At 31.5% G+C, this 20095-nt stretch overlaps 1 protein-coding gene across 16 annotated transcripts in view; it reads right to left on the minus strand.

The window, feature by feature from the left end:
* The window catches only part of LOC124361841 (proline-rich extensin-like protein EPR1), a 101494-nt gene that overhangs the window by 31136 nt on the left and 50263 nt on the right, over positions 1-20095 (minus strand). For 13 of the 16 annotated variants that reach the window (XM_046815859.1, XM_046815858.1, XM_046815847.1 and 10 more), the window contains 12 exons: positions 18781-18828; positions 17956-17985; positions 15599-15622; positions 13592-13672; positions 11296-11319; positions 10699-10728; positions 9133-9162; positions 8418-8498; positions 6942-6962; positions 4665-4691; positions 3306-3335; positions 1612-1689 (listed from right to left, as the gene is read on the minus strand). In XM_046815859.1, coding sequence (XP_046671815.1) covers positions 1612-1689; positions 3306-3335; positions 4665-4691; positions 6942-6962; positions 8418-8498; positions 9133-9162; positions 10699-10728; positions 11296-11319; positions 13592-13672; positions 15599-15622; positions 17956-17985; positions 18781-18828 — 504 coding nt within the window. The remainder of the gene's footprint in view (positions 1-1611; positions 1690-3305; positions 3336-4664; positions 4692-6941; positions 6963-8417; positions 8499-9132; positions 9163-10698; positions 10729-11295; positions 11320-13591; positions 13673-15598; positions 15623-17955; positions 17986-18780; positions 18829-20095) is intronic. The other 3 variants (XM_046815849.1, XM_046815860.1, XM_046815861.1) reach the window with 3 other exon arrangements.

Consider the following 20095-nt stretch of genomic DNA (forward strand, 5'->3'; position numbering starts at 1 on the left):
CGGTTCTATAAACTTGAAACAAGGTACATGAGTTCCCTTAGTCCAAGGAATATCCCTATTGATTAAGAAGTCAAATACCAAAGAGCAGTCCGTCCGTCTGTCTATCCATCTACTCGTCTGTAGCGAAAACTCCTGATAGAACGGTTCTATAAACTTGGAACATGGTACATGAGTTCCCTTAGTCCAAGGAATATCCCTATTGATTAAGAAGTCAAATACCAAAGAGCAGTCCGTCCGTCTGTCTATCCATCTACTCGTCTATGCGAAATCTTGTGATAGAACGGTTCTATAAACTTGAAACATGGTACATCAGTTCCCTTAGTCCAAGGAATATCCCTATTGATTAAGAAGTCAAAATACCAAAGAGCAGTTCGTCCGTCTGTCTATCCATCTACTCGTCGTTGCGAAAACTCTTGATAGAACGGTTCTATAAACTTGAAACATGGTACATCAGTTCCCTTAGTCCAAGGAATATCCCTATTGATTAAGAAGTCAAATACCAAAGAGCAGTCCGTCCGTCTGTCTATCCATCTACTCGTCTGTAAGAAATCTCCTGATAGAACGGTTCTATAAACTTGGAACATGGTACATGAGTTCCCTTAGTCCAAGGAATATCGCTATTGATTAAGAAGTCAAAATACCAAAGAGCAGTCCGTCCGTCTGTCTATCCATCTACTCGTCGTTGCGAAAACTCCTGATAGAACGGTTCTATAAACTTGGAACATGGTACATCAGTTCCCTTAGTCCAAGGAATATCGCTATTGATTAAGAAGTCAAAATACCAAAGAGCAGTCCGTCCGTCTGTCTATCCATCTACTCGTCGTTGCGAAAACTCTTGATAGAACGGTTCTATAAACTTGAAACATGGTACATCAGTTCCTCTTAGTCCAAGGAATATCGCTATTGATTAAGAAGTCAAAATACCAAAGAGTAGTTCGTCAGTCTGTCTATACATCTACTCGTCTGTGCGAAAACTCTTGATAGAACGGTTCTATAAACTTTGAACATGGTACATGAGTTCCTGTAGTACAAGGAATATCGCATTTGATTAAGAAGTCAAAATACCAAAGAGTAGTTCGTCAGTCTGTCTATACATCTGCTCGTTTGTGTGAAAACTCTTGATAGAACAGTTCTATAAACTTGGGACATGGTACATCAGTTCCTAATAGTCCAATAAATATCCCTATATATTTAGAGGTGAAAAGACCAAAGAGCAGTTCGTCAGTCTGTCTATCCATCTACTCGTCGTTGCGGAAACTCCTTATAGAACAGTTCTATGCACTTGGAACATTGCATATGAGTCAAACATTGATTAAGAAGTCAAAATACCAAAGAGCAGTCCGTCTGTCTATCTGTACGTTCGCCTGTCTGCGCGCTGTCTTTTTCGTTACCTTCAATTGGATCCTGCATTACCCTTTTGTATCGGTTTAATTAAGGTGAACAGGTATATTTAGTCTATTTATATCCATTATAAGTTTCGCAATACGTACAACCAATCCAGTCAAATTTACACATTCCTCCCACCAATATACTTTTCAACATCAATCACTTGCATGTTTCAGTGAACATGCTGAATGATATTTTTACATATATATACTGTATAAATCTCACCGCAGGAGCTCCAAATCCCCACTCAGCGCTGGGCTGCATCAGGTTTCTACCGCGGGGCGCTCTCTCGGCCACAGGTACCTGATTAGAAATCATAAAATTAAAGATTTCTTAAACCATAACAGTGTCCTTACAATCTAAAATCTGGTAAATGTGTAGCTCTTTAATTACAAGCAAATTACTAAATATATTCCTACTTTTTAATGATACATGCTATCATTAAAAAGTAGGAATTATACGAATCTTTTATTTATGTTAACTTCTACAAGTTACTATTTACATCATACACCATTTCATAGTTTTTTAACACAAGAACACTATTATAAATACGGGTTACTTTCCCACATTATAAAATAGTGGAACTTGTACTACAAGAAATTTAACTACATTCTTTTCAAGAGATCTCTTCGTTTAATATGTGCTGTAGTAATTTGAGACTGACCAGCATTAGGGTATTACAATAATGAGTTTTAACTGTCTTCTTTCTATTTCTCTTAGCTTCTTGGCTTAAAACCGTTAATGTTAAGACATAATATTTCGGCTGCATTACACTTATTACACTTATGTTTAATTTACTTGCTCTTAGGTGCATCATGCGCTCTTAGCATCGACTGCTTAACTGTCTAAGAATATCATTGATGTCGTATCTCATTGAAAATACTGGCCTTCTTTATTTTCTCACAAAGCTTTTTTTAAAAACGCTACTCAATTTCAAATCGGCCTCTATGTGCTAAATATGGGTCAGGTTAATTTGTAATTTTACGTAGATAACATTTTTTTTTTAAGTTTCCTACTTTTACCAACATTTGGTCCAGTAACAGGAAAATGAACTAATTTTTGTCCATACTTTACTCTAAAGCCCTCTTACATTCTGAATTCCACCTTTTTACGTCACAGATAAATAAACAGTTATAGAAAAAAAGTAAAAAAGTAAAGAATGTCTTAGGCGAAGTTAGGGCTAAGAAGCCCTCTCTAACACTTAACCTGGGGACCAACGGCTTAAAGGTGACTTCCGAACCACCACCAATGGCCGGGCAGGCGGGCCGCTTGCAAGGACAGGATCGCTCAGCGGTCACCTGTCCAAGCAGCAGCCACGCTCGGCGTTGCTTGATCTGGTTATCTTGCGATAACCGCCGTACCCACTACACTGCGCCATTGGCAATGAATACACTGCTTATGTCAGTGTTACGTGAAAAGCATATGACCCCGTGTGTACGGTAGATAGCCTTTTGTTTTTTACACAAATTTCAGAAATTATATGTCCTTTTACCTATTAGCCAATTATCTTTGACTTCTTTCTATTGTATATTCTATTTTTTGTATTTATTATTGCTTAATATTTTAAATTGTATTACTTATTATTTTGAGCCACAGTCTACGTCTATCTTAAGAAATGTACATTTTTTTCTGTGTTTCTATCACGTTAGGGACAACTTCTTAGCACCTTTTGGCTTCCGGGAAAGCGCCCACACTCAGCCTGTGTTGCTTTTATATTACTTTTTACTTTGTTGGGTGTTTGGTGTTATATAATAGTTAAGGTACAAAATGCATATTGAGTGTATTTTTTTCAATACTTAACTACATATCCCAACCCTAATTTGTGCTTTCAAGTACTCCTCTTTCAATCGCATACTACTTTATAAAGAAATATGTTATTTATTTATTGTTAATTTCATCAGTTATTATTTTTTACTTACTGCAGGTTTTTTACATTCTGGCGGTGGTTCCTGAAAACCACACAGAAATATAAGTATGAGTGTACAAAAATCAAACTAACAACTAACGCTTTAATTCCAATTAATGACATACTTATTTTACCTATTTTTTTATATAGTGATATAATAGAACGTTACCGTATTATTATAGGTAAAACATTTCTAATACTAACATTATGAATCAAAGTAATCGCTTAAAGTGAAAACTATCGCTCCATTTAGTTCTAACTCTGAACTTAAACATAATATTTTCTTAGTTGATTAAGTATTAGTTAAATTTGTATTTTATTTTAGTATTTTATATAACAGATTAAGAATGTTCTATGGTTTATTCACTATGACTATACTTTGAAACTTATATCTAAAACATTTAAAAAAAAAACAGTAAGGCGAATGGTGTTCAACTATTAAGGTGTCTGTCTTTGGGGACAACATATATGGCCATATTTATTCTGAAAACTTTCTTAAAAACAAAACCAATAAAACTTGGAACATACGGAGAGAAACATAAAAACACAAAACATTTATTCATCATATTTTTTTATAGAAGTTGAAAGTCATCCCTAGCAATTATGGACATATTGTTCTAAAATAATCTTTCTTATATAGCTTAATTTACATTATTTACGGTTTTCACGAGTTTTACAATAAAAATCACAGATTTTATTAAACGAAAACAATAAAAAATTTAAACGGTTCAATAGAGTATCTGTATAAAAAGTTATATTTTATATTTTAAACACTTTGCAGTCATGTTCACAGCATTTTTATGAGTACAATAAGTTGGCAGTATAATCCAAATCAATAAATATTGCTTTCTATAATTGAAATAATTAAAAATATTTCAATCATTCATTTTATACAAAGATAATACTATAATGCCATAAAACATAGTATATTTGTATAATATATTTATGTCATGTACAGGGTGTTTCGTGAGAGGTTGGCACAACTTCAGGATGTGATAGTAGACACGAAAACAAGCAAAAAGATTATATGAACTTATGTCCTATTTCGCTTCTTTTAGTGTCTGTCTGTCCATATGTGTTTCTTATTTAAAAATAGTATATCAGAATCTGTGGGAGCAAATAACAAGAAACTTGGTAGTTATATTAGGCTAATTAAAGGACAAATTTTTAAACATAAATACGTATTATCACTTTCCATTTCAAAATAATGGTATTTAAAAGTTTTAAAACTTTTTAAAATGTTATACAAAGGTGTTATAAAATGCTATGATGGCATAAAACTTATTAGTTTGTATAATATATATTGGTGTCATATATGGAGTATATATTTGTAATATGTATTTCTTACTAGCTTATTTTATTAACTACTTACAGCTGGTGGACACACAGGTGATTTTTTCTGAAAGTAAATAAATCACAGGATTAATCAATGTTACATAAACTATAGAAATAAAAGTTAATACAAATTTTAATTAAAATTTATTAAAAAACAAATACTTTTAGGGTAACATTTTATTTTTTTAAGTTGTTTGTTTTCAGTGAAAACATTTTCAGACCCATATAACTGAAACCCACTTTCATTTCAGTTATGTGGGTCTGACGATGTTTTCACTGATAACGAAAGCCTCACAGAAATAAAATTTAATTATTATTGGATGTTGAGCTGCTTCTTACTGAACCTGAGTTACTTGACTTCGTTGCCTTTTAATAACAACCAAGGAAAATCTAAACTCACTCACTGAAATTAATTTAGAACTAGTCATCAGAATTCGTTAGTTAATCTAGGAATTCGTAAACGCAGTTCCTAGGTCTGACCATCGGATGGCACTGCAACTGTTCTTTCAATGAGCTTAAGTGTTTAACATTCTCTGTAATAGTAACGGTCTTATAGTCGATATATCCCACCAGGAGTCTCTCTGGTCATAAATTGAGTCCATAAGTTCAACATTTCTCATTGAACTTAAAAAGTGACGAATGGAAAAAATATCACAAAATCATTGTTTTGGACAGCAAGAAAACTAAATATACTTTTTTATTACCTGACAACAAGAAACTGAGAAACATTTCATAGTCTTACAGCAACCTTCGCGCTACTTTAGATATAGCAGGATATTTGGGTGGGATAAGTTAAGAATGGGGGCATCGGCATCACCATGAGAAAGGATAGCGACACATATATTATTTTGGAAGATTGTGAGTTCCAGCCTTTTCCAGTCAAAGTGGGCAAGGGACAGAACTCCCACACGTGTAGGCTAGCAACAATCTTTAACACGAAGGGGGTTTAAACCAGCCCAAAATACAGGCTCTAGACCTATCTTGAAACCCTTTATCCCAATATCTCGATATTTGCGGTGTAAAATATACCGCTCCTGGACATCCATGGGTTTCCTCAGGTGTAGGTTATTCAACGGTACTGCTGTGCCCAGTCTAGGATTCAATAGAAGGAATAAACCAGCTAGAAGTAATCTCTCCTGCACTCTCTGGAGTGCAACTTCCTTAGTGATCACCCTTTAAGTGCCGAGTTTTAAACGGAGCTGTGATCCGGGTTAATTTGCCACGCAGAGAATTTCTTACATAGCAGCACACGTGTAGCTTGTTTCTCTTCCAACATGATCAACTTCAGCAACCTCTTCATTTACTAAACTTCTGCAAGAATATCGTGATTCGCCAAGTCAGATCGTGGTTGAGTACACCTCCCGAGTACCGTCATTCTCAGACAAGTTACACTCTCATATGAAATTGATAAACATCTTTATCATCGTTACAAATAGTTCCTGTCATGAGGACTGATAAACGATTAAAATTAAAAATAATACAATAGCAACTACAAAAACGCAATTTAAAACAATAACGTTCTGGTTCTATCTTACAGGTAAAACTTAACCAACTGCTTTCGTAATAGTTCCTCAGTTCACCGTCAGAGTGTAGTAACAAGGAGGAAAGTGGAAGTTAAGGAGTTCTATAGTTTTTCTCAGAGCCCATACGAACTGTGAATTAGCTTGAAGCTTTCATTCATGCACCATTTGCTCATCAATGGTTTCTAACGTTAGAATCTTTTTTCCAGAGTCGTTTTAATGATATAGATTAATATACTCACCATTAGTTTATAGAACAATACTAAAACTATGCTCTATACAAAGACTTACTAAAATATATATAGCTGTGGAATTTTATGGCTTATTTAAATTGCTGACTTTTGTCTGTCAATATATTTGGATGTGATTAGCGATCCCCAAACTTACATCGTGAGGGGTTCACCTGCTCACGACTGGAGACCAGGATATCATTCTCGCTTTCCTATCACAAGTTAAAGTTGTTCCGGTTTGATTAGCGAAATCCAGACAACTGGAAACACATTATAAATCCAAAACCCTCAGGTTCGTATTCCACTTACAAAACCATTATATAGTATTGCATATAAATGGGAATATAAAGAGTTATTGATTTGATTAAATGACAAGGTGTATGGACAGACGACTAGATTAAAATGTTTGTACTTTAGAGTAAATATTGTAGATAAATTTGCATTAATGCTGTCCTGGAACCGTGCTATGCAGAGTACTTGCTTTTGGAGTGTTCTACTACTGATGTATCTGTGAAGTCACTGAAAATACATCGTATTTACTTAAATATTTTATCAATTACTTACAGGTGGTGGACAAGCAGGTTCCTGAAAACAGAGAAATATCAACATTAAAAATTAATTCGTAATTAAATAGATAAAATTAATTTCTCCATTCCAATATAAATGTATCAAAATTTGAGCACAATATTTTAGACCATTTTTAATTTTAGATTTACACGCATCTCCTCTACCTGCGTGGCTAGCCAGCACGGTCACCCTTACAGAGCACTCACTTGCGCAATTGTCGTGTCGGGTACAATATGGTCATGGCAGTAGTAGTTGAGGCTTACATTTATGGTGTCATGGCAGTAGTTGTTGAGGCTTACCATTATCCTTGTTGGCTTCAATTACAGTTGAACTAAGTTTCCTGACATGTCTAGCATACCAAGGGCTCTAAACTTAAATAGAAAATCTTCCTTACTTTGCTATTAACAGAAAGAGACTTTACAATTAATGTTGAAGTGCCATAATAAAATTGTTGCTACAGAGGTTGTAATGTTCAGCAGCGGACTATACAAGAGAGGAAAGGGGTTTTAAGAATGGAACTGATACACCATTTATTCGCTTAACAGGTTGCAGTCGAGTCCATTGCATGCAGCATTATCCAATTGGAAGCATCATTTATCAAATAATTCAAAATGCTGGACTGATAGATTGATTATTGACCCTGCAGCAAATCTTCAGCGTATCTACTAGTACTGGTGTTGTCTTACATGCCTGGAAGGACCTTAGTGACAATTTCCATAAGCAGCCGATATGTGAAAACCTAACTTATCACAGATTCACTGGAAACTCCTTTAGAACGACCTAATTGTATGTGTTTTGTTATCTTGCATAGTCCCAGTTGTATGTGTTTGGTGTCTTGCATAGTCCAGTTGTATGTGTTTGGTGTCTTGCATAGTCCCAGTTGTATGTGTTTGGTGTCTTGCATAGTCCCAATTGTATGTGTTTGGTGTCTTGCATAGTCCCAATTGTATGTGTTTGGTGTCTTGCATAGTCCAGTTGTATGTGTTTGGTGTCTTGCATAGTCCCAATTGTATGTGTTTGGTGTCTTGCATAGTCCCAGTTGTATGTGTTTGGTGTCTTGCATAGTTCCAATTGTATGAGACAGGACAGACTCTATGAGAAGGAGAATCTGCAGGACGTCTCTTGGGAAGGCCTCGAAATGCGACTTGTATTGAAAAGAGTAGATAAAACCATCTACAATAAGAGCTCTTATGTTTAGGTTCATCGACAGTGTAAGAAGTCTACTCAAGACTATCATGTAACTTAATCCACAGATTCATTATTGATATCCTTAAGTCCTCCTACTTGTTACACTTTCTCTGGATAATATCACAAACATAATCCTACTAATCCCTAACTCAAGTACGGTCTATGTGTGTTCCAATTGTGATGTCATTATAATTTATATTATTTATTTAGCACTCAGTACTCCAATAAGTTATAAAATCCCTTTTTACAAACGTATTTCTTTACTTATACTGTAATCTATCTTACCTCCGCTCCAAACCACCCAGCGCTGGGCTGCATCAGGTTTCTGCCGCGGGGAGCTCTCTCGGCCACAGGTGGCTGCTGCACCTGGAATGTATTACCAATATTTGTAAAATTACTAAGTATTTTATAGATACATGCACTAAAAAATCTATAAAATCATGTATAGATAAGAGTACTTCATAGATAACTTTAAAAATCACAACCTAGAAAACAATAAAAGCAGTACAGAACAGCATATTTTATTTTTGACTGCAAAGTAAGATTGTAAACTTAAACTTTATTGGAAAGTACTAAAATTAATAAATGACCAAAAACAATTGTTCAAAATAAAATTATTATATTTTTGAGAACAACTAATAATTTCACTGCCTTATACAGTATATTTTACGTCATTTAAAAGCGTGATTTTTTTATTTATTAATGAGTCTATGTATGTATCTACACAATAGATTTACATATTTACACTTATTTTTCATTTATTGTTAGTGTATTTTATATTTTATAAAACAAAATGGTGATGTTTTCTGAAAGATGCCCAGTACCACTTATAATAGCTTTGTGCAATAACTTACCAATAGTATTAAAAATTAGACTATTATTTTTATTAGTACTATTTAATACATTTTACGTACTGCAGGTGATGTAAATACTGCTTTTTCAATCGCATAATACTTTATTAAAAATTTTATTATTTCATCAGTTATTATTTTTTACTTACCGCAGGTGGTGGGCATTCTGGTGGTGGTTCCTGAAAACCACAAAGAAATATAAATACGATTGTACAAAAATCAATTTATTAAGTAACGAAGAACCAATTCATGACATACTTATTTTACTTATTTTTCATATATAACGTATCATAGAACATTTACTTACTTATTCTATGTCAAAAATACTAAAGTTATAAATGAAAAAAACCGCTTAAAATAAAAACTATAAATAAAAACTCCAGTTACTTCTAACTCTGAACTTAATGATAATATTTTCTTAGTTGATTGAATATGAGCTACATATTTTTAATTTATGTAAGAGATTACGATTGTTCTTATGTTTATTCACTATGATTATATTTTGAAAATTTTTGTCTAAAAACATTAACCAAAAAAACAGTATCACGTATTGTAGTCTAAAAATTAAGGTCTTAAGGTATATCATATATGGCCATATTTTTTCTGAAAACTTTCTAATAAAAAAAAAAACCAATAAAATATCAAATAACATTTTAAACTTACCGAGAGAAAAATATAAATACAAAATATTTTGATTCATCATATTGAATATAGAACTTAGGATAAAGTCGTCCTTAGCATTTAAGGCAAATTCTTCTAAAATAACTTTTTTATATAGCTTAATATTGATTATTTTCTGTTTTCCTAAGTTTTACCATAAAGTTCACATATTTGATTAAACATAAACAAACATATTAAAGTTTAACAGGTCACTAGAGTATCAGTGTAATTTGTTACATTATATATATATATATATATATATATATATTATATATATATATATATATATATATATAATAATGAATGTTTGTGTGTTTGTCCTTTATGGAATTGTAATCTATTTGACCGATCATTACGAAAATTTGTATGTATAATATGTATTTTTCCACGAAGAAGGTTCCTATGTTATGTCTATTGATGTAACTCGCCTCCAGGTGGCGTTGCCAAAGATAATAGTTTTCAAAGCACCTGTACATTATAAACTGCAATTACGAGACAGTCACGAATATTTAATAGCCAAACACTATTTGAAGGCGCTAAGTTATGATGTATATTTTTGTCTTGAAGATAAATTTCTGGTTGAACTTAAAGCGTGAGTGTTAGAATACTTTATAATAAAAACACATGTACGTGTACAATGGCTATAAATATATACAGATTTTTTTGATCGTGGCAACAAAGCAAACTCTACATCGGCGTTGGAAATATAATTTACTTGAGCCAGAAGTGCACATACATGGGTAACGCTTACGAAAAGCGTGCGAAGCCGCGGGAAACAGCTAGTTTCTATACAAAAATTGTTATATTGATAACAAAGTAATTTCCATAGCATTTTATGACTAAAGTAAGTTGGCAGTGAAACCTAAATCAATAGAAATTGATTTTTATTATTTAAATAATTGGAAATATTCTATTTATTCTTGTCATATAAATGTAATACTATAATCCATAATTACTAAAAAAATTTTATTTTTTACAGTATATATATTTGTGTCATATATCATTTAGAATATGTAGTTCTATTTTCAATATTATATATTTTATTAAATACTTACAGCTGGGGGACACACAGGTGATTTTTTCTTCTGAAAGAAAATTAAATCACAGGATTAATCATTATTGCATAGCTATAAAAATAAAATATGTTTTGTTTGAACGACTAAACAATAAACCAAAGATTTTGAAACAACTCACAGTTAATAAGCTCTCTGAAGCCGTCATTAATGCAATATTTGCTCATAAAAGTTTTCTACCGTCACTAAGCTAGAAGAATTATTTTCCTCGCCCATATACTGCATGTTGCAGTTGATCCGGATTGGTTAACAAAACTCTGACAGCTGGAAACAAATTATAAAACCCACTTCCTCGGGTTTCTATTCCATTTAAAAAACCATGATCTTATATCTCTTATCATCAAAAATTACAGATTAGATCGAGTGAATGTGGTTTAATGAAGATTTCATGATTGAATGAATTTATATTAATGGACTAATTCGTTTAAAAGTTTTATATATAGATATAAGTAAATAGTATATGTAATTTTTCAGAAATCCAGTGTTACGACTTCAAAGAGCACTTGCTTTTAAGTGTTTTATGACTGTTCTATCTGTTATAATAGGTGTTTCTACTTTATTGTATTATCAATTACTTACTGGTGGACAAACAGTTTCCGCTTCCTGAAAAAAGAAGTATCATCATTAAGAATTACTTCATATTTAAATAAATAAAATTTATTTCTCTATACAAATGTATCGAAACCAAAGACTTTTGCTCCTAAAAATTTAACTCCATTTTGATTTAAAAGGGATTGTTATAAGAATTTACATTTTTACATTGTGAACTATATCTAGAATAGTGTCCACAAATAACGCGTCCACTAATAATGGTCTCAAGACCACATTGTGGGTTGTGTACCAACCGTATACTACAAAAGACCAATAGATGGGCTATGCCTATACAGGGTGATTCACAAATATATGCAGACCTCATTCTACATATAAAAATAATTCAAATAAAGTATACATATACATTGATCCAGAAATTCTCCGTTAGCAAGTTACGTCTAGCGAAAGATTTTGCTCGGATATCAGCTCACCATCTAAAACAAGGTTTTCTTGATATCGTGGCAAGGTAGAGGGAATTCTATTGTTTCTTATGGATTTAACTAGAAAAATTGAATCAAACAGGCCCCGGAAATGCACGTTTAGTGGTTTCTGAGAAAACCACTGTCAAATTAAAAACATGGAGTGAAAAACACAATTTTTCGTCTTTGGGAAACAATAATACTGTTATTGCCCCAAGAAACAGATCAGATTTTAAATCAAACTTGTTGAAAACTGTATTTTAAAAATATAACTGTCCGAATAAAGTATACAGAGAGCGAATAGATGTTTGATTACATGAATTTTTATTCATATACAAGTGGAACATACGGACTGAACCTTTCGCTAGCCGTAATTTGCTAAAAAATCATTTCCGGACTCATGTTTATACACATATCTATCTATATAAAAATGAATGTTTGTATGTATGTCCTTTATAGAATTAGAAACTATGTGACCGATCATTATCAAAATTTGTATGTATATGTATTTTTCCACGGAGAAGGTTTATATGCTATGCCCATTGGTGTAACTCGCCACCAGGCGGCGCTGCAAAATATAAAAGTTATCAAAGCACCTGCACATTACAAACTGCAATTACAAGAGAGGTACGTATATTAAATAGCCAAACATTATTTGAAGGCGCTAAGTTTTTATATTTGTCTGTAAAATAAATTTCTGGTTGAACTTTAAGCTTGAGTGTTAGACCACTTTAATGTACGTGTACAATGGCTATAAACATACACTTTTGACAGACTTTCTTGACTTCCTTGGCAACAAGGTAAACTCTACATCAGCGTTTGAAATATAATTCACTTGAACCATAAGTGCTCATATACGGACAAAACTTACGAAAAGCGTGCGAAGCCGCGGGAAACAGCTAGTTTTATATAAAACACCTAAACAACTAAAAATTGTTTACATTTACAAAGATTTTTTATAGCATTTAAGGTTTTAATCCGTATGAACTCGGTAGTAACGTAGCACTCTCTGTAAAGCAGCCACTTCTTAACCCCTTTCCAGTTTTATATTTAACCTGTGCCAATCACTCTGCATAGCACTCACTTGCGCCCTTGCCCCGTTCATGACACCTTTGTGGTTGTAGTTGATACTCACCATTAGTCTTGAATGTTACTACTCGCTATATACGTGTAGACGAGGCTAAGGATCTGCCTTTAATTTGTTTTAGAGAGATCCAGAGTACCACTCCATGATGCTGAGGTCGTATATGTTCAGCAGCTAATATGCATGGAATGCTATGAATGGTACACACATTATCTATCCTATGCTGGATTATCCAATTCGTTGCAGCATCTACCTATTCACTCATTATGCTAGATTGGATATAACTACGGACCCTAAAAGTTTTCAGAATAACTATTGGTCTCCTGTTTAACTAGAAAATTCACTAGAAGATTCCTCTAAGAACCCTATAGTAGTTTCCTTCGGAGTGAGCCTAATCTAAAAAGGTTACTTAAAATTCCTTCAAAATGACCCAGTTGCATACCAAGACTAAACATTGAAATTGTTAAACAACTGTTCAATGACACACAGTTAGTGCTGATACCTTGTGTAGCTCCAGAGGCTCGAGACAAGACATCCTCTGTGAAGAAAAATTTGCTTAGGGTCTCCTGAAATAGCTTCAAGAGTTTATCTTTACTGACCAGAGGGATAGGAAAAACCAACCAAGAAGATATGTTATGTGATGAATACCCATTGGTCTATATCGTATGTGTTCTTAAACATATATTAGTACGTTGTATTTACTCTACCACTTTACAATCCAATAAGTTATAAAATCCCTTTTAAAAACTGATTACTTCACTTATACCGTAATCTATCTTACCTCCGCTCCAAACCACCCAGCGCTGGGCTGCATCAGGTTTCTGCCGCGGGGCGCTCTCTCGGCCACAGGTGCCTGCTGCGCCTGTTAAATGGCACTTACCATAGTTTTCAAAATTGGCAAGTACTTTATGGAACCCATATAACTGTTCACTTTAACAATACTTTATGTGCAATGATTTACATATATATCGAAATATATTATAATAAAAATTATTACAATTAAGTCTGTAAAATACTATTTCTTGTTTAATTAAAATCTTATCCACGTTTACTGTATTTTGTATGACACTACTTTGAGCTACTGTTATTTCTCGTATCCTGCATTGCATAACGACAATAATTCATTCATAACTTTTATATTGATTACAATATTATGTTTTTAGCGAAGGAAACATGATTTCCCTGACACATTATTATAAAAGGAGAAGCCGATTTGTCCTTTCAAGCCTTATTCTGCCCGTCCTCGTGGGCCACTGGCCTGTGCAAGGATCTTATCAAACAGAATAAAGGGGAGAGTTGATACAATACAAGGGCAATGGTACTGATAAAAAGTGCAAGGGTCACAGATAGGATTCGAACCTTAGACCGTTCGGCCATCGGCACTCCCAATTTACTATCCTTAGTGATACAAAAAATCAGTAATACTACGTTTTGAGATTTGCAAACTGAAATCTCTTCTTCAAGTAAATAAGTAACCCAACACATAATTTCAAACTAGGGTTTTTGTGTATGTTTTGTTTATGTGTTAGGTTAGTTATGTACCTTAAGAAAAGATCAGATTGCAGATCTCGAAACGTAGTCTTACTGATTATTTTGTATCACTGAACGATGGAAAATGTCCAGAAAAATCATGTTCCCTTCACAATTCTTCCATCTTCAAAAACCAACTTCAAACAAATAACATTTTTTTATTTTTAACAATAGCATTTTAAAAATAAACGCCTTTTTTATTGCTCTGTTCATACAACCACAATGCAACACTCACAGAACTCTGATGAGTGAATTTGTACAATATTTTCATATTTATACATGTATTCATTTGTGAACAACAATGAACAACATTTCATGCACTGTTTAAATATTAAAAATTTCATACAGTTGTTATTCAAACATTTTTACTGTCTAATAACCTACCTTATTTACAAGTACGATTATTCTGTTGTGTTATTCAACATATGTTTGTTTTTAATAAGGACATAACAGTATTATAATATTTGAATCGCATATTAGTGTTACACTATAACTAAGCAGCGTATACGAATATGTCAAGTACAGATGTATTTAATATCATTCTGATTCCAGTCCGATTACAAAAAATTGTATATGTATTAAAATGGCAAAATTTGGAGCAGAGAAGTATGTGTTTACTCTTTTATTCTCGTTTAGTTTTTCTAACGTAAAATGGACCTTAAAACACGAGAAGAATATATATTTTCCCAATGATTATTAACTGTTTAAATTACAATTATTCTCGATTCTTTAGTTCATTAGTTATTTTCGCTACATTAGTATTGTTAGTTATTATTATAGATCCCAATGACTATTATGATCATTCTCGATTTTGGATTGTAATTTTTCCCTGATTCAAACTATTCCCCCATATTCAAGCAATGAAACACAGCCCCTCACTACAAGTATTTAAGTCTGTTAAAACGCACTTTTGAAAACACAATGAAGATAAGTAATAGACATAAATTAAAAAAGACAACATTTCTTTAAGTCCTGTGAGAGTAGGACAAGTTTTGAAACTTTATTGTGGTGCAGTATTTAACTGAACAACCAACCAATGATCTGACTAAATTTATTGTTTTTTTCTGAAAAAAACGGACACTTCAGTGCCTCCTACAATTTATGTCTAATAATTCTTAATCATATTTTCATCAGTTACTTTTCGCTTACATAGGTCTAACTGTACTTTAGTTGACACACTGGTATTGTCGGTACTATAATAAGTACGTATCGTCTGAATGTTACGTTTTAAAGTAATTAATTATATTATTTGACTTACGGCTGGTGCGGCAGGTGGTGCTTGCTGAAAGTCACAAAATACCTCAATTATTCATTACTATATAACTGAATTGAAAATGAATAAATATATTTATTGAAAAAAAAATATTATTTCTAACAAGTAACATTGCTTTTGGATTTTAGATCTAACTTGTTTAGATGCACATTATTAATGCTATTAAAAGAAATGGTTTGTTTTATTATTTGTAATTTGCCACAAATGGTTAATACAAACTACATAAAGTATCTTTAAAACCAAGCAATTAAATATTACTTCATTGTAAAATAAAAATAAAACTATAGACTATATGATTTAAAAAGTATCAATTCTACAAGATATGTTTGAACTGACTTTTGTAAATAGCTTTTATGTGCTAATTAAAACATCATATCTTCTTGTTTTATGTAATCACTAGAGTACAAACAGGTGACTAGATAAGATAAACATGGTGAAAATGGCAATATATATTTGCACATGTTTCTAATTGTTCTAGTTGTTGTTAATCTTTTTGTCGTTTAGTTTACTCGTTTTTTGTTGTTTTGATTTATTATATTTATTTTTATTTAATAAGATTAGTTATTGTTATTATCTTTGTTATTACTGTTAATCGTACTATGCTATTTAACTTAATTTAGTATAATGTCACAAGTCCACAGCATTAAAATAAACAACTATAAGGTAGACTGAATTATTTAGTAGGCTTAAGTATTGTCTAGCCAACGGTAACGTAATATTATGGCTAGTCATATTTCATATTTTTTATGTATGATATAATATTTTTAATAATCATGAATGGAAAAAATTATTTTATAACTGCTGTGATTAGTAGAACTAAGTTATTCTTGAATTTTAACCTTGTATATAACAGATACTATTGTTATTTCAATTTATTTTATATTTTGAAATATCATCTGTAAAAATATTTCCTCGGTCAATTATATAACATGCACTGCAAGTTAGCTTCTGTCTTTAAGCCTTTTTATCCATCCAGAAAATTTGCAATGCAATTACGAATGTAGATTAAAAACTTTTCTGAACTTGGGTGTACCCCTTTCTTAACTAACAATTACGAAGTTTAAATTGTGTTTCTTTTCGTTTTCAACAAGTTTATATTTTAATTTCATATTTGTAACGAATAGAAGTAAGTGTTATCTTTACAATAGCCACTTTACATGCAATGTTGTGTTTGCAGTTTTACGTTCATGACCATTATTTTTTTCAATAAGTACTTTAGGTTCCTTGTAATGTTATCTTCTCATGTATTAATTTTTTACAGGCTTCTAATGCTAAATACATACGGTCTGAAAGAAAAAGTTTGCATTTAAATATGACACTTTAAATGTAATAAAAATGTACACAGTTGTATTTAACAACTTTTGTTTTTAAGTTAATGGCGCCATTTTACTTATATGCTCAATACTTATTGCGGCTACCTTGATTATCAAAGAATGCTCATTTTAAAAATATAATAAATACGCATCCAAACTCTTTAGTTTTTCTGATATTGTCATATGTTACTCAAAAACCCCCAAACAGTATTTAAATAATTAAACATTCAAATTTAATATAGTTTACAAAAGAAAAAACAATTTAGATTCTCACTGAATGTATCTTTAAAAAGAGACATCTCCTTTAATGTTACGATCGTAGTAGACGATCTTAAAAGTACATTAAGTTAAACATTGTTCTTATAGGGAAATATTCAAGGTCATTTTCATAAACAATAGAATCGAGCAAGTTGACCGTCTTTTATTTATAAGTAATACATTTACTTTTAAATATTTGACTGCATGTTCCATTAAATCTTAGAGGGTAAACCCTCTTTACTTGATTAAAAAATATAATTAAATACATAGGTGTTAAAACATACAATTTCAATACACTTCATATTAATGCACATAGTAATTTGTTTCTACTGTATATAGTTATATTAATACGTTAGAATTTTTGAAGTTAGTAACAAATTAAAATGATAAAATAAGAATGTCCTACCAGTGGTATACATTTTTTTATAATAGCATTGTTACTCAACTTTTTTATCTTTATATACGATTTCAATCTGTATCACTTAGACCAGAAATCACTGCTCGTTACCTTTTGGATATCAATTTTTAGTTTTAATAATATCCTCAGTTTACTGTTTTAACAACAATTAAACATATTGTTGGATTTAGTTAGGCAACCCCTTTCTTTTGATATTTTAAATAAACATGTCACATATTGTTCAGTGCATAAAGTGCATCTTAAATAATTTTCATATTGAAAGTTTTGGTTAAGCCAAATTTGGTATCTAATCCAGTTAATAGCTCGTTATATCGTATTAAAATTTATGACCATAATCACTTTTTTCAACTCACCTCAGCAGGAGGACAAACCGGTGCTGCTCCCTGGAAGTCAAATAAATAAATAGTGCATTAGTCATTATTTCATTACTAAATTAATTAAAGCTATTCCATTATGTTTTTTTTATAAAACATCTACTAAGTAGTTTTTCGAGTAAATATTTAAGCTTATTGTTTATTTAAGTAGAATATATTTGTCAAAATCTTGATCCTTACTATAAATGCTAATGCTAAAAAACAAATGACTTCTTGGGGGAAAACTATTTTTGCATTAAGATATATTTATATTTAGGAAATAAATGGTTTGCTTTAATTTCCATTAGAGTAGGATATGAAAAGTTTCATTATTTTGAAAGTTTGAATTCTTTGCGGTATCAGCTATGCTTTTGTAAATATTTCAAACACCTTAAAATCGAAAATATAAGTTATACCGTAAATTAATAATTACGAGTACAAGTAATTTAAAATTATTTCCAATTTCTATAAGAATTTACCATAAATATACCATAAATATGATAACCATAACTCATATTGTTTTAAAACGTTTTTATTTCCTACACCTGATTTTTTTCTTAGAAGGAAAGATTTATCTGGACTGTTAATAGTTAAAGATACATTTGTATGCAAAAAACAAGGTATCTCATAACGGGCTACATATACTTCAGGAACTGATTCAATTGACAACACAAAAAACAATATAGCGTTATGTTCAAAAACTCTTTTCACCTGCTTATTTCACTGGTTGTTGCACAGAAAGAGTTGTAGATGGTATTCAAATAACCTGTTACCTAAATCCATAAATAAATGACGATCATACTAACTGACCTGGTCTGTTCTTACCTGTCGTTGTGGGCTACGAGATCTATCCCTGGCGGCAGCAGGAGACGCCTGCGTTCATAACAAATATTAATATTATTTTAATAATTGCTCGACAAAATAAAGTAATCTAAAAATTATATATTTTATTTAATACATTATTTTTATCTATCCGACGGAGGTATTTCCAAAATGTAGTATAGTAAATATGTTTTTTATTTATGTTTTGAAAATGGAAGATTCGCCTTCAATACTATTGGAAATATTCTACTTTAGAATGTACAGGACTAAAAACAAAGGTTGGAAAAACATTTCTTAAACACACATAGTAACTTGTTTCTATTGGTTGGTAACATGAATGTATTATAAATGTCGTAGTTGTTATTAACAAATGAAAATGTGGTAAAATAAAATATTTCCTATAATTGGTATAAATGTTTTAAGTTTCTCTTTAATCCTAGTATTTTTACTCAACTTTCGAAATTTATATAGGTTTTCACTTAGACCAGAAATCGCTGCACCTTGTGTATTTCATTTTTTTATTTTCAATAATCACCACCGTTCGTTGTTTTTTACAAAAAAAAAACTGAAATATCTAACTTCGTCAGACACATGAAATTAAGTTATTTCATTTTTCTAATGAATATCTTACTTTTTAGTTCAGACTTATGCCTTTCAGGCAACGTGAATTAATTTTGTTATAGCAATCACATTGTAGTCTTTTTTAAAAGCCTATCAAGTATGTAAATTCATAACTAAATATTTTTCCACATAGAAACTTTGATGATTCAGCAACCAAAATATTATCGATTGTTTTTAGGAAAATATATATTATTGTAACAAAAATGTTTGTAACTATTATTATAAATTATTATCAAACTAGTAACCATTAGTATAATATTTTGCTGATCTAAGGGTGTGTATCGGGTGTGAATCTACATTTTACAAGTTATTTTCATTTTTTTTTTAATCTAGGATAGATTTTTATCTACAAACAAATTTTAAAATCTAAAAAATATTTTTTATCAAAATTTCTGTTTGCTATTTTCTTGCTCCTGGTATTACATTACCTCACATAGCCTTGTATACTTGTTGCTAAACTACTTAATAATTGAGTGTGTTATTTGCATATTTTTAAATGTTGTGTAAACTCATGTGATTCATCAATGAGCAGGTAACATTAGCTGTTATTTACTTTGAATGAAGGATGGTCCTAAGTAAAGCCTTTTCTATTCTCTTTCTGTTTTCATTATACTTGTACGTTTTTTATGAAATCCCCCCGTTTTCGAGTTATTATACTTTTAAACTTATGTATGGCCACCATATTAAAACCTCATAT

This window comes from Homalodisca vitripennis, chromosome 5 (genome assembly GCF_021130785.1).
Source record: "Homalodisca vitripennis isolate AUS2020 chromosome 5, UT_GWSS_2.1, whole genome shotgun sequence".
Classification (NCBI taxonomy): domain Eukaryota; kingdom Metazoa; phylum Arthropoda; class Insecta; order Hemiptera; family Cicadellidae; genus Homalodisca; species Homalodisca vitripennis.